This window comes from Morone saxatilis, unplaced genomic scaffold, assembly GCF_004916995.1.
Source record: "Morone saxatilis isolate NCDOM2014 unplaced genomic scaffold, NCSU_SB_2.0 Contig19, whole genome shotgun sequence".
NCBI classification, from domain to species: Eukaryota; Metazoa; Chordata; class Actinopteri; family Moronidae; genus Morone; species Morone saxatilis.
In genome coordinates, this window is record NW_023339751.1 from 17,037,094 (window position 1) to 17,051,753 (window position 14,660).

At 40.5% G+C, this 14,660-nt stretch overlaps 2 protein-coding genes across 2 annotated transcripts in view; both read right to left on the reverse strand.

Moving 5' to 3' along the window:
- Positions 1 to 12,552, reverse strand: part of desi2 (desumoylating isopeptidase 2) — an 18,965-nt gene extending 6,413 nt beyond the window's left edge. Inside the window, exons 1-3 of the mRNA XM_035663108.1 lie at positions 11,645 to 12,552; positions 2,789 to 2,861; positions 2,534 to 2,627 (exon numbers count right to left, since the gene is read on the reverse strand). Of these exons, the coding sequence (XP_035519001.1) occupies positions 2,534 to 2,627; positions 2,789 to 2,861; positions 11,645 to 11,692 (215 nt within the window). The 5' untranslated portion in view covers positions 11,693 to 12,552. The remainder of the gene's footprint in view (positions 1 to 2,533; positions 2,628 to 2,788; positions 2,862 to 11,644) is intronic.
- Positions 12,553 to 12,687: 135 nt separating this feature from the next.
- Positions 12,688 to 14,660, reverse strand: part of mtrf1l (mitochondrial translational release factor 1-like) — a 4,619-nt gene continuing 2,646 nt past the window's right edge. The window contains exons 5-8 of the mRNA XM_035663107.1: positions 14,490 to 14,653; positions 13,927 to 14,044; positions 13,480 to 13,616; positions 12,688 to 13,149 (exon numbers count right to left, since the gene is read on the reverse strand). Of these exons, the coding sequence (XP_035519000.1) occupies positions 12,937 to 13,149; positions 13,480 to 13,616; positions 13,927 to 14,044; positions 14,490 to 14,653 (632 nt within the window). The 3' untranslated portion in view covers positions 12,688 to 12,936. The remainder of the gene's footprint in view (positions 13,150 to 13,479; positions 13,617 to 13,926; positions 14,045 to 14,489; positions 14,654 to 14,660) is intronic.

Here is a 14,660-nt window from a genome sequence, read left to right on the forward strand (position 1 = left end):
CACAATCAATGGGCCTCATGCAAGAATAAACAACTCATACAAACAGATTTGTTGTAACCGGCACATATGAGGCATTAACTGATTTCCCCATACTTAACGAAATTCACGAGTGGTCCAGGCCTGTTGAGCGAGTCATTTACAAATATTTTGTCCACGGGCTTAGGAATCATTATGCCTTTTTCAATGAATTAGGAGATTTAGCAGTGCTTTAAGCTAAATGCTAATGTCAGCATTGCTAACATGTGCACAATGACAATGCTAACATGGTCCTGCTGAGCACGTATTTACCATATTTAACAGAGAACGATGGTGATCTTGGCTTGGTGTGTTAGCATGCTAACATTTGCTAATTAGCACTAAACACAAAGTATAGTCACTGGTTTTGCAAGCTATTTACTGATAAACCAGATAGATAATACCAAGTATCAGGTATCATTAATGTCATTAGGGTTCAATCTCTGGGGACCATGAATACCTGAAACAAACAAAAAGTCATTCAAATATTTCATTCTGGACCAGAGTGGTGGACCACATGGGAAAAAAATTTAAGTTGGAATGGTCCTTTAAAATGGATTTAACAGATCTATTCATTAAGACTTTCACCTGGTTGGTTTCTTTACAGTTTAAAGTAAAGAATCAAATGTTTTGCTCTGGGAAAGCACTAGATTGGGTTAGCATTCGGCAAAGAGACTTCCCAGTGGGTGACATGTAGGCATTTGTACCAGTAGATCCATACTTATGGTCTAGTGGCCTGCATGGAGACAGCAAGTGTGTCTGCCCAAGTGTGTGTGTGTGTGTATGTGTGTGGCCAGGCAGAGTCTGACTAAAGCCACAGGGCAGATCAACTAGAGCAGAAGTAATACACAGCAGCACAGTAGCTCTGGGTAGACAGACACACACACACACACACACACGGCTGATTCTGGGAATGCAAAAACGTATTGAACTGACTGGGTGCTCCACTGTCTCACCACCACAGCAGACTGCAGTAAAAATCTGACAAAGTGGGCCAACTGATGTGAGAGAAATATCACACATTCACAAGCCGTTTAATTTCTGCAATCCACTTTTTTTTCAGCTCAAAACCATGATTTGTGGGTTTTATACCATTGGGCCTAAAGATTGTGCAACTTGTTCTCTCCCTCCTCATTTACTTATATTACTTATATGATCAAAATATATTAGAAACATTGTACAATCTACTGCAGTTCAATACAACACAGACCACAGCCTTCAAAACCTCTATGACAACATAAAAACATTATTAGCTTTAAACACATGGTTTATCAAAGGAATGCTGTATTGGATTGCATTGCGTGTACAAATGTGTCAGCACTGCTAACTTTAACGGCACACTCTTTTATGCAGCAGTTTTTTGCTCTACATTTCCTTTTTTTTTTTTTATTTAAAAAAAGCTGCTACAGACCATGAGGAAAAAAGAGAAATGAATGAAATTCTAATATTTCTGTCACATGCTGTGGTCTCTCTGCTCTACACCCATGTATTTCTTTAATCTCTCGGTCCTGTAGCAGCAGTAAGGAACATACCAGCTCACAGACTGACTGACTGGTTGACTGGATACACAGAATGGGTCTGGAATCTCAAGCTGGCATAGTGAACAAATGAATCATTCGCTAACAGCGTGACTGTTGGACGATGATTGTAAGACTGGTCCTGTTTAGTTCAGTGAATAACTCATGACCCGAACAACAATAAATGTTTGTGGTGCTTGGCATCAATAGGTCTATGTTTTATTGTCAAGCTTAGGTGACTTTCAGCGGGGCTAGTTACCTGAGAGTTATTCAGAGAACCCAGGTTACATAAATAACTGGAGAACATAGACTAATGGTTTGCTTTTATTTTACACACAAGTATGCATCTGTACTTGTAATTATCTGTCCTTTCATCCAACTCTTCTGCTGTGAGAAGGATCGCTGTGTGAAGTTGCTCTCGTACACATGTGTACATCTAAACACCCCACTGGAATCCAAGTTGTGCGTATACAAGTCAAGAAATCTGAGTTCTCCAGGAGGAAATGGGTGTCTTGTTTTCATGATGTTAACAAAATCACCTTTGTGGAGAAAACATATTGTAACATGGTTACTTAAGTGCAAATGCTGACTGATGTTTTTAGTGGAGGACTATTGAGCTGACAGACTGACTAACTTGTGAACTGTGAACAGACTGTCTCACTGATGAACTGACTGGATGGACAGTGACTATTTGACTTTCAATAAACCCAGCTAGTGGTTGTATGACAGACAGACTTGAGAGTGAACTGGTTAATTACCGTAACTAGATCACTGCTAATAGCTACTAAGCTGCCAAAACATTCAACTAACTGCCTGACCACCACACCTAAAACACACTGACTCACAGTAAAATAGACTGACTGGCTTGTTTTGGGCTGTCTGGCCCGTTGCTGACAGACTGGTTAAGCTGGCAAGCTGTTGGATGCACATTTAGAAAACATAGAACACATGTATATACATGTATATTCTGCACACATTAACACCAAAAATCCCATACTTACTTGAACTTAAAGGTCTCGCCAAGTTCGGTTGCATCACCTGGTGTAATCTCAAAGATCCCTGAGAATGGGTACGGGTGTCCGCCATAGGCAAACTCTAAACGCACAAACAACATGAAAAACACACATTTGAGTACCAACCATTCTCATGCAAAAAGTCTTTCTTAGCCAAATAACAATTGTATGGCAGCCTTTCTGAAACACCACCTACAACAAGTCAATGGATATATGTGGTGTCATATTTCTGGGTAATCTTACCTCTTCCATAGATCTCAATCCCTGAGTGAAAGACTCCGATACCCAAAGAGCTGGTAAACTCATTGATCCAGTACTGAACACAGAAGGGGACAAAAACAGACAGAGAATAAATAATGTATTTGTAAATATTAGGTAAGGTTACCCAACCCTACTACTGGACATATAATAAAGTATGTAGTCTTTATGAAATGTACCATACAGCATTTCTCTGAAATGGGCCAATGCCAACATGAACTCTTGTATATTTATTACACTTTCTCTAGTGCAGGCCACTATTTACCATGTCCCCTAATTTGTGAGTGATATCTGCTGGTAATTAAAGGACCACTGTGTCAGTGGCATCTGGCAGTAAGCGCCCATTGCAATCAACTGAAACCCCATTGACTCAACCAAGCGCCAAGTAAAGCCTCATTTGGGGACAAAATGTGGAATTTCTTCCCTACAGAACTCAAACTGGATCTTTATAAGAGAAAAGAGCAGCAAATCCCCAGAAGCTTGAACCGGCATTTTGTTTCCTGTTTGATAAATGACTCGATTATTGAAATTGTGGACAATTCATGTTCTTAATTTTCTGTGCATAATGAAACCTTTACTTGAAAACGTTATCACTGCAATCACACCACAGATGGTAGCCGTAGAGGCAACGTATGCATATTTAAATCACGCTTGAAATGCCATCGTGGCTCACTGTGTCAAAACTGGCTGCAAAAGCTGCAATGCAAACTTTACTACAAAGTTAGTGAGTCATTGCAAGAACCACATAAATAGACCGAATGCAAATAAATGTATTAGAATAGACTGGATTAACCTCAACTGTCTTCCCAACACACTGCCTTCCCATGATCCTAGCTGAGGTCTGTGAGGTCTGATACTAACACAAGATCTCTTACACACAGACAACACAAGACAAGCCCACACACAAGAAAGAGCATAAATCAAATCAGTAATTGCGGCAGCTGTGATCTCTGACAATATGGTTCATCTTTTCAGCCATGTGTCTGTCTAACATCCTGAGGCTACCAGAAGATTGGCCAGGCTGTTGCTAGGCAGAGTTCGCTTATGTGAAAAAGATCTTTTATCACAGAGGATGGAGCAGGGGAATGTGAATGAGCTTGATTCCACATTTCAGGGTGCTAAATAATAAGGAGGTATATAATATATTCGTTTACATGTTCAGTACAGTCACCAAAATCACTCGAACAAACAAGTGTGACAAACACATAAACAGTGTTTGGCTCAGCTGCCTTTCTACGCAAGCTGCACACAAACAAAAGTGCCAGACCCATGTCCAATGTTTGAGAAACATATCAATGACTTGATATGGAAATATTGTGGATACTCCCTTTCGGTGCAAAAAAGCTCTAATGCTCTAATGTAGGTAAAAGCTAGTTGAACACATGTAATATGACCCCAACATGGGTCCATATTGTGAAAAGCAGTGAAGTGGTGAGTAGGGCTGCTACTAATATTGATTTTTAGAATTGAGAAATCTTCCAAGTATTTTTATTTGATGATCTATTCACAATTATATCTATAAAATGTAAAAAATAAAAAGCGAAAAACACTATTTCACAGAATGCAAGGTGACGTCTTCAAATTTCCTGTTTTGCCTGATCCCAAACCAACCATATACTATAATTATATAATACAAAGGCCAAATTCTCACATTTGAGAGACTGGAACAAGCAAATAGAGTTGAAAATTAAATGGTTAAATGACTTAATTAGCTATTAACAGTTCCTGTTTGCAATGTACCCACAATGTACTATCACTGGAGTACTTTGATGCTAAAAAAACAGACCAGACTTATAAGGATTGTTTTACAATGATACCTCTGTCACACCGAATCTACAAATATGTCTATGTGTTAATTTAGTCAATCCTTTTATAATTTCATTCCACCATTGCAAACCAGTTTCCAGAAAATTATCCTAATAGAGACAATTTAACACCAAACTGATCACAAATTATATCAGGCCGCAGTGGGTGTCATGCACTGACTGTGCACAGGCACACTCTCCTCCATGATAAGCAGATACAATTTGCAAAACAGATCAAGCAGCCGGATAACAGCCTGATAACCACAGCAAGCTAGTAAAAACTATTCTCATACTTCCTGTCTATTTTTATGCAAATACAGTAGGTAGCAGCACACGATCAGTGGTGGCAGTCACGGCGGTCTTCGCCACATATCTGCATTGCAAATGCCCTCTGCAAACAGTACCAGTTTAAACACAAACTGTGACCATAAATGTAATGAGACACTGTATCTGGCTATTTGTGTTACAGAGCAGGTATTACAAGTGAGTGAAGGAAAGAGTTTCCATCCAAGCATTTTGTAAGCTGGGGATTAATAAAGGTTTATCTTAACTTCCGGGCATTGTGACTTGTGAGCTTGTAACTACTTCTATCACATCATTTCAGGTAATAATAAATAGGTCTTCATGTTTATGCTGTTGGACTGATGTAAGAAATGCTGACAAAAGAGTCACTTTTCTGACTTAAAAGGTCCAGTGTGTAACATTTAGGAGGGCTCTTTTTTTTTTTTTTCTTCTTCATGGTGCCATGTTGAATCGCCTTGTTTCTACAGTAGCCCATAAGGCCCAGAAGACTAGCTCTGGATAGGGGTGTTCGCATTTTTTACACGTATCACCGTAGTTTCTCATTCACGCTTGAAAGCCCAGGGTGAAGCAAGCGAGTTACAATCTGCAACTACACCACTAGATGCCACTAAATCCTACACACTGGACCTTTGATAGTCATCTGACACTTACCTGCAAGTCATTTCAGTGAGCAAAACAAACAAGCACGACTTGGAATCAAAGTAGGTAAACGCAAGTCTGCTGAGTTACCTTTTCAGCTTTCTTCGCCCGACTGATCTTCAGTGAGGAAGGGAAAAAAAATTATGAATGACTTAATTTCTTGGATATGTGCATTTCTCTTCCTGGTAATTTAAAATACTCAACACATACCCAGACACAAGTTTACACAGGGTAATGACTAATAAGACTAGAATGCCTATCCCTCATTTTTATGTAATTCTGACAAATAAATGTAGTAAATTCTAAAATATCCCACACAATATAACAGCTGAGCTAAGATGGCTGTCTTGCACAACATTTCAGCCCAGTGTCTCACACTGCAGAGTATGTCGGTTTCCTGACCTACATATGGTTGAAATGTTGCACAAAAACGCTACTGCAAGAGTCAGTGAACGGCTTTACTTTACGACAGGGGACATCCCCTTTCAGATCCACTTAATTGGACTTCAAAAAATCCTTTTTCCCCAATTTTCCAAAGTCCCAAATCAGCTACCACTTGTCATTTCAGGGTGTGCATCTTAATGGAAACCTAGCTTAAACGTGCATTAAAGAGGGCTGAGTATGGGTCACAGGACTTATCACCCACCACATTTAGATATCCCAGAAGGATCAACATTTCCAATAACATCACAAAAGCAACATCTCATTGTGTAATTTCCAGCATTGCCATTGGTAGGGTTTTTCCAGCACAGAGAGTTTCTTAGATTAGCTGATCTCTTCTCTTAAAAGATCTGAGCAAAAACAGCAACGCTGAAATCCTGTTTGAGTTTTGTGGTTGTTTCTCTGAGCCCAGGAATAACCGCCGTCTGTGTCTACAACAGCTGGCTCTCAAAGACTGAGGAGAAGCTTTGGCTGCTATAGTCTGCTGGCTTTAAACCGTCTGCTCGGAAGTTTAGCAACCAAGTGTATCAGCTTTTTCCTCCCTGCTTCAATTCTCTATCCTGGGCTTTTCCAAAAAAGCGAGAGCTTAAGGTGGATTCTGTTCAAAAAACTGACAACTCTAAGAATCCGAAGAAACAGCATTTAAGTTGCAAAATAAACCCACAGCTACCAGATACCCTGGAAGCCACAACTGACTTTATACAAAGGGAACACCTTAAACATAAATATAAGCTTATTCTGCTCTTGCACGAACTCTAAATCCCTCTGAGTAGAGTCAGTGAGATGTCCAAACACATAATTGCAAAATCAGCCGCTGGATGAGTCTGTGTGTGTGTGTGTGTGGGAAAATATTTTAAGTAAGCTAATCTGCTAGTTTAGTACGCTACCCTCCGCCCCCCCAGTGGTGAAATAAGACTCTTATCTTAGCCCTCATTAATTCAAAGCTCGTTAAAACCTGCCTCCTCCACAGTGCAGGCTGAGTGTGTATGAGTATGACAGTAAATGTGTGTTTATGAATGAAAGAGATGGATGAATGAAGAGCAACTGAATGCTCCAGTTAATGCCTATATACTTAATCATCCCGCTCCATGCTGTAATTTTTTTCTGTTAAGGATTATAATCTCTAACGGTGTTAAACTAACTAACAAATAATAATTTACAAGTACATTTAAAATGTCTTTAGTCTTTGCCTAGTTTAAGAGGATGAGTTCTGGTTAAGTTTGGTTAAGCATTTATAACTGATGGCCATAACTGAGACTGCAACTCATTAATTAATGTCTTTTGATAATTCATTTAATTCATATTTTATATAAAGGAAAGCAGAAAATTCTAATTTTTGAAAGCTGCCACTAGGTAATGTTTGATATTTAAGCTTTAAAAAATACAATTATTTGATTATCACCATAGCTGCTGATTTTATGCCATATTTTATTACCATTTCAGCTCTAGGCATAACATAACCTTATCGTAGAGGTTGGTGATATTCCATATCACCAACCTCTACCAACCTCTACCAAAGTCTGGGAATTCTTATATATTGATATACACTTAGTCACCACTTTAGGTACACCTGTACAATCTAATGTAATCCAATACAAAGCCACTGAGTGTATATTGTGATATAGCAACTAAAATCAAATGGCTGTTTTTAGCTAATTGTGTAAATTTAATATCTGAAAGACCAAGAAACTTGATCACATTGATGCAAAAGTCCTATAAATTTGACAAAGATATGAGCAGGATGAGAACCTCCGTATAAACGGCACAAAAACGTTGACAATCTCTATCAAGGTATATACTGTCTTATCACCAAACACTATAGTATATATAGTAGATAACCTATAGTTCTGGTTGAGTTTCTAGTGGACTTATGGGTTTCTTTATTGTGCAAGATTTATGACATCAGACAAGGCAATGGCTCTGACCATTTTGCTGCCATGACACAGTACACCACTGGCAGAGGATGCTGTGGCGTCCCAGAACGAGCACTGCTACACTTCACACTACTAACGTACTTCTCCTGGAACTCGCTACCTCGTAAACTAGACGGTGGAAAAGAAGAATTGAAATCATGACTGCTGCATGTCTCCCTTATTGATCCAGAGCAGCATTCACGACACAATAACACAGGAGTATCTGGCTACGTGACGCTGTTAAACCTAATACCCTAACACGTTCTCCCACAGTAACACACACTGACAGACACAGTAGACCACTGTGCTGGCTGGCAGGCAGACAGGTGGTGTGCAGATAATGCTGTCTCATTAGAGCAGCGTACTAAAGCACTCAGAGCTGGTCAGGAAATCCACTTAGCAGAGATGGGCGCAGGACGGCGGGGAGGACCTGACAGAAAGGGAATTGTGTAAGGAGAAAGAGTAGTGGTGGCGGCGAGGGGGGGTTCGGTACTTGAGTGTGCTCAGATATTCCTGAAAGTCACGTGAAAGTATTGATCTTTAAATGGATTTTTTTTTTTTGGAGCAAACGTTAAGTGTCTTACTTACACTAGGGGGCAGGCAGATTCACATGTTGCCCAAAATGACAGGTGCTCTCACCATTCTGCCTCTCTGCCCCCAACCAGGCTGCAATTTCTGCTGCCACTGTTCATTATATGGTGAGATGGCGGTTCCCCACTGCCGTCTGTGACGCCATTGGTTTGACCTCTGCCATTATCTGATCTTCACTGTTTCCTGACTTTCTCTTAGACAGCCTGTCACCTAACCAGACAGCCATTAAGCCAATAAACAAGGCCCTTTTCAGGCCGTCAAATAGCGCTGCTTAAAAAAGAACACAGGCTCCTTATTCACTTTCTAGCCAGGGGTTAAATTAGTTCTAATTAGTCTGTGCTTTAAGTATTCTAGGTTATTTTGTATTGTCATTTACAGCATAAATATGTATGAAGTATCAAGTATGAAGTAGGATTTATGAAGCTAAAGCCAGGAGATGATTAGCCTAGCTTAGCATAAAGACTGAAAGTAGGGGGAAATAGCTCTTAGCCTGGGTGTTACCAAAATTCAAAGAGCAGAAAACAGGATATGAAAATGGCATCAATTTTCACTATTATATCCTGGACTAGAAGTAAGTCCAATGAGAGACTGTAAGTAAGACCGTTCTGTTCATAGCTTTGACTTCACTGTTAATCTGCCAATCTACAGCATACACAGTTATGGAATAACTAGATCTAATCAGACGGGGATCTCTGAGATTACATCTTATCAAATGTGGGTCCTCGACCTGATATGCATGTATGCTTGCAGTCAGTGAGTCCGTCTACATACTGTAAATCCACTAAGCGATCCAACTAGTCAGTGAGTACATCATGCAGCAGTCAACTGAATAACATTCGGGCACCATCAACCCCTGCTCTTTTGTTTTTCTGTAAGTCAGTTACCCAACCAGCAGACAGCAAGTCTACCAGTCAGTCAGCGAGCATGCAGCCAGTCACTTTTCCTACAGTACTCGGGTCAGAACACCCTGATCAATAGACAGAGGAAGTGTTTGAAGTAGAGGAATGAATAAATGGCTAGCAGCCATTGTCACATTGTTTTCAATGAGTGCTTGAACCCTACTGCAAGCAAGCCAAAATCGTCTTCTCACAGTAGCACACGAAAAAACACAAACACCAAAAATATGGTTGGGTGTGAGTCAGTCTGCATGCGCAAAGCACAAACCACTAAATTCTTCAAAATGTGCACACTCATTCTGTCTCTCACACGTGTACATACACACGCTACAGATCTAAACCTCAATATAGATAACAACTTTAGCATCAGGTAGAAACAACTAACAAATCAATGCACAGAAAGCACAAGCGTGTCTGTAACTGTAAAAACAAGTTCTGCATGGGTGTGTGTTAGATATGTAGTGTTTTTAAGGCTGTGCGCGTGCCAAGGCCCCTGCAGCCGTTCACATGAATGGAGGTGAGACGGAGATAAAAGCTCTTCAGAAGAGGAAGAGGAAGTGAAAGAAAGAGGGGGAGGAGAGAAGAAAGAGAGGATATGAGAGAAGACAAGGGAATGGCCGAATGATAAAAAGAGGTAGGGCAGATGGGAAGGAAAATAAAGAAGCCTGTGAATCAATGAGGACGGGGTGAAGGAAGAAAGACGGGATGGAACAAATACACTAATTATACGGATTCATACTGTATGAGTAAAGCCAAGTCCTGAGGTGTGTTATGCTATTATAGATAATACACCGTACTGTAAAACGTCTTTATTATGTACAGATTCTCAAAGGACTCATATCCATATAAAACTGTCTCCAACCTACTGACCTCATGGCTGTGATGACATATTGACCATCAGCTAAAAGGAAACAACAGCAATAAATCAGGTTAAAAACAGAGGTAAAACCAGGGCAGGAGAAAGGGAAAAATGTCGAGAGAGACAGAGGACATAATTCATAATAAGTCAGGAGTTGAAAAAAAACTACTTTGTGACATCTCTTGGTGTCCTCTGACAAAGTATGGGGAATGGAAAAGGGAAGAAAACAAGTGGATTGCAATGAGGAACAAAAGCCTAGTGAACATTTATGGCAAGTTGTGCTTTCCCAGCAAAGTGTCCATGCATATTATTCCCAAAAACACTCCCTCTGCCTGTTCTACAAGCCCAAATTCAATTCCCATTTTAAGTGTAATCTGTCCACTGCAGGGGATCCATATCAATCAATGATTCATCAGTCAATTTCCAGCCCCCCCTTCTCACTGACTCACTCCTGCAGGGTGACAACATAGTGACTCAAATTCAACCTCAGCCTCTTTCTGTAACAAAGAGACACTTCCCCCCCCCAGTAGAAATGCAGACTGGGAGAAATTGTCAGTTTACTTTCACATCCACATGGAGCCCAACGCTTTCCTGTTTTCGTCTTGAGTGAACTGAAATCCTTGAAAAGGGTTTGTTAGCGGACGGACACAAGTGAACTAGTATACAAGGACACACTTAAAGAAAGGGTTGACTCCTTGTTCGCCATGTTTAACTGACTACTGTGAACTTCTGTCTTGAAAACAGCAGCTTAGAAAGCCCAAACAGGACCATTTTGCTCCACTCCTGATAAAAGGAAACCCAATATTGCCAACATTACACTTGTGAACCAGTGTGTTTCTGAATTAGATATGTTTTTTAATCCTTTAAACATTCTGAGCTGCTTTACCTTGCACCATTAGAAAACAGTTTTTTACAATGTCTTCTAGTACAGAAGAGTGTGTTGCACTAAACAACAAAGCTCTGGTTTGAAACATTATCTGGATAACAAAAAGGCCTCTACAAAAGCACTTTATGTCAAGAAAACTTTATGCAGCTTAATCTGCCTCTCGCTGCCGTGCTCCCATGTGCATTTTGCTGGAAAATAACGGAGGAATCGAACAGCTGAACCAGTTCCTAAAGGGGAAATTGTATTAAAAATAACGGAGCTGGGTGTTGTGAATGCATGCCGAATTGAAGAGTGGTTCATAATGTAAAAAAAGATCTTTCAGCCTTTGACTCTCACCCTTGCATATCTGCTGACAGCTAACGCAACATTAAATGGCCTTTTTTTAATAAGAGTTTGGCGTTGCGTCCTGACGTTGTTGACATGCCGAAATAAATACAAGATAGGAGCATATTCCTCCCACAAAGTAGCAAAGAAGTAATACAACATCAATCTCCCTGGCTCCACTTACCATATCATAGACGTTTAGGATGATCGGCTCGTTTGCCATCACTGGCATCAGGATTTTCTCCCCCCTACGTCCCTTCTTCTCTGCGGGTCCTCCTCCTCCGCACACCCCCTACCCCTTCCTTCGGTGCGAGATCCAAACTCTCGCCCTCCAAAAATAGACCTTACTCCTCCCTTTATTCCGGGCACTTTTACGACAGATAATCAGCTTGATAATTCAATTTCACAACCCGGTGTAAAAAAAAAAAAAAGGATATTTCTACCGTCCAACATCTGACTGGCTTTGTCCAGATGCCCCCCGCCCCGTCACAGAGCAGCAGCGGCGGACAGATGAGCCACTCTCTTGTCCAAACGCACTGACTGCTAAACCCGCTCAGCTACCGAGGTCGAAGTGAAAAAGCGCACTTTACGGAGGGAATTCTGTTTACTAGGAGGCGTGTTGCTGCAGAAGAATCGCATATTCATTTTCCCAAACGAAATACTCAGCAGAATGACATAACGCTGAGGTATAAAAACTGAATTTCCTCAGTAAGGAGGGCTTGCTACTCCCTTATTAGCTAGCTAACGGTAGCGCTGGAGCTCGCAGTCAGGATGCGACTGTGGGGAGAAAAGTGGCCGGTGAGAGTGGGCGAGGAGGCAGAGCGGAGCGGTGGCTCTCTGCTCGATTAGTCAACCTTTCAGCAAGGGCATTGTGGGTATTGAAGTTCTTCAATTACATGTGTCAAATAAACACGTCCCTGCGCCTGAAACTGAACTAAAAAAAAAAAAAAAAAAGGGGGGAGAAACTTCAATTTGTAGCCGAAAGGATGTGGACAAACGTTAGTGTGCATTGGGTCTGCTCTGGTTGAATCAATCAGTTACTCACTTAACAAACAAATATCTGCAAACATTTTTATAATTCAATAATCTGGGGTCATTTTTAAAAGCAAAAAAACTCACTGGTTCCAGCTTCACACATAGGTTGTACCTAAGTGTACACACACATACCGCTGATGAATGAATAACTCAATGAATAAAAACATATTGCTACTGACTTACTATTTGGAATCAGTTTAGTCATTTTATTAGCCACTTTTATGTTTGTTCTGACTTTGTCCGAGATACCTGGACATGAGTATGGAAATAATGTCTTTTTTGTTTTGTTTTTTTGTATTGGAAGGGCAGAAACATTAAGACTTGGTCATCCTTACAATCCATCAAGGTCCTTTTCCTCGGTTGCAGAATCTGAAGCGGTAGGAATGTAGGACTGACCAAAATTACAGCACAAAGTTTCCATTCCTGCATAATCCATGTTCATCACGAGCCCTCCTGGTTGTTTTCTCCCAGCAGTTCCATTAGTATCTCCTGGTAGGAGAACTCCTGTAGCGTGGAGTTCATCTCGTCCAGCAGGTCCTCTCCCAGCATGAAGCTCTTGATGTCGTGCACCGTCAGGCTGATCCGGTGGTCTGTTACACGGTCCTGGGCAAAGTTGTAGGTTCGAATCTTCTCTGATCGGCCTTTGGTGCCAATCTGGGGGAAGGGAAGGAAGAAAAAAGGGGTAACGTTTTGATTTATGTATTAAACTTTGTAAAACAACCTCTTTTTAGCAAACAATATACAAAATCACCGGAAAAACATGAAAATGTGTGGAGCTTTTTATAATGTATTCATTTATTGTTTTTGTCTGTTTTGCTACATTATATTTAATTTTGACATCTTGGATCTTTCAAAAATAAATGCTATCAATATGTTGGAAAGAAACCATCACTTTTCACACCTATTATTATTAGTAGAATAGTATTATTCTATTATATTTGAATGTCTCCACCTGTATATGAAACTATACTGTATATATCTCACCTGTATTTTACGCTGGTTGTGGCGTTTGCTGGTTTCCGCCTCTAGCTTCATGCTGTACAGTTTTGCTCTCAGAGCCTTCATGGCCTTCTCTTTGTTCTTTATCTGGGACCGTTCCTGCTGGCACTCTGCAGCCACACCTAACAAACACCAACAAGTATTAAAGTGCTATTCTTATTTGGGCATCCCACTTAACTTCTACTCATTTCATAATTACTTTTAAGAGAAAGACAGACCCATGTAAACAGGCAGGACTAAAACCCTACCTAAACTAACATTGATTGTTACAAATATGTAAAACTTCAATTTGTAGAACCTCATGATCCCAATCTTACAATTTGGTCTTTTTTTTGGTCTTTGTTGTGTTACATGGAACTTTTTCACATTCTGTCAAGTACATTTATTAACAGCATCGTCAGTGGATACTGTGGTCACTTTTTGTGAAGCTACCTGTAGGCAGATGGACTATTCTGACTGCACTGTTTGTGGTGTTGACATGTTGACCTCCAGCTCCACTCGCTCTCGTGGTCTCTATCTTCAGGTCCTTTGGGTTTATCGTTAATGAGATCTGACAGGAACACACAGAAACTCATACTTTACTTGCACCTAATTTAACAGCAGGTGAGCAGAAGAACAGACCTAATCCTATACATTCCACCTGTATGGTAAATCAGTGTTAAACATCTATGAGAAATGGAGAAACAAGACTTCTAAAAATAGGACAGATGAGGTAAAACTTTAAAAAGTCACGCCAAAATGAAATACTTTTCATATCAAAATGCCCTATGTGATATCCCATTAGTCTGCAATTTTGGAATAACTTCCATCCAACATCCTATTTCAACAGGAAATGCATCATATTAAGGAAACTAGATGCTCTCCAAGTGTTTCTTCACTCAATCTGTAATGATTCCTGCAGGAAAACTGGGTTGTTTTAAACAGCAAGAAGGAAAACAACACAGATGAACACGCTGTTTGGGTTTGTGTCATCCGTTCATCGTGTAAAGCTGTACCTCGGTGGGTTGGGGCAGTACAGCCACAGTAATGGTGCTGGTGTGCATTCTGCCCTGTTTTTCAGTCTTGGGAACCCTCTGAACTCGATGGACTCCAGCCTCAAACTTCATTCTCTTGTAACTCTGAGGACCGCTGATGCTGGCCAAGGCGTGACGTAGTCCACCTGGTCA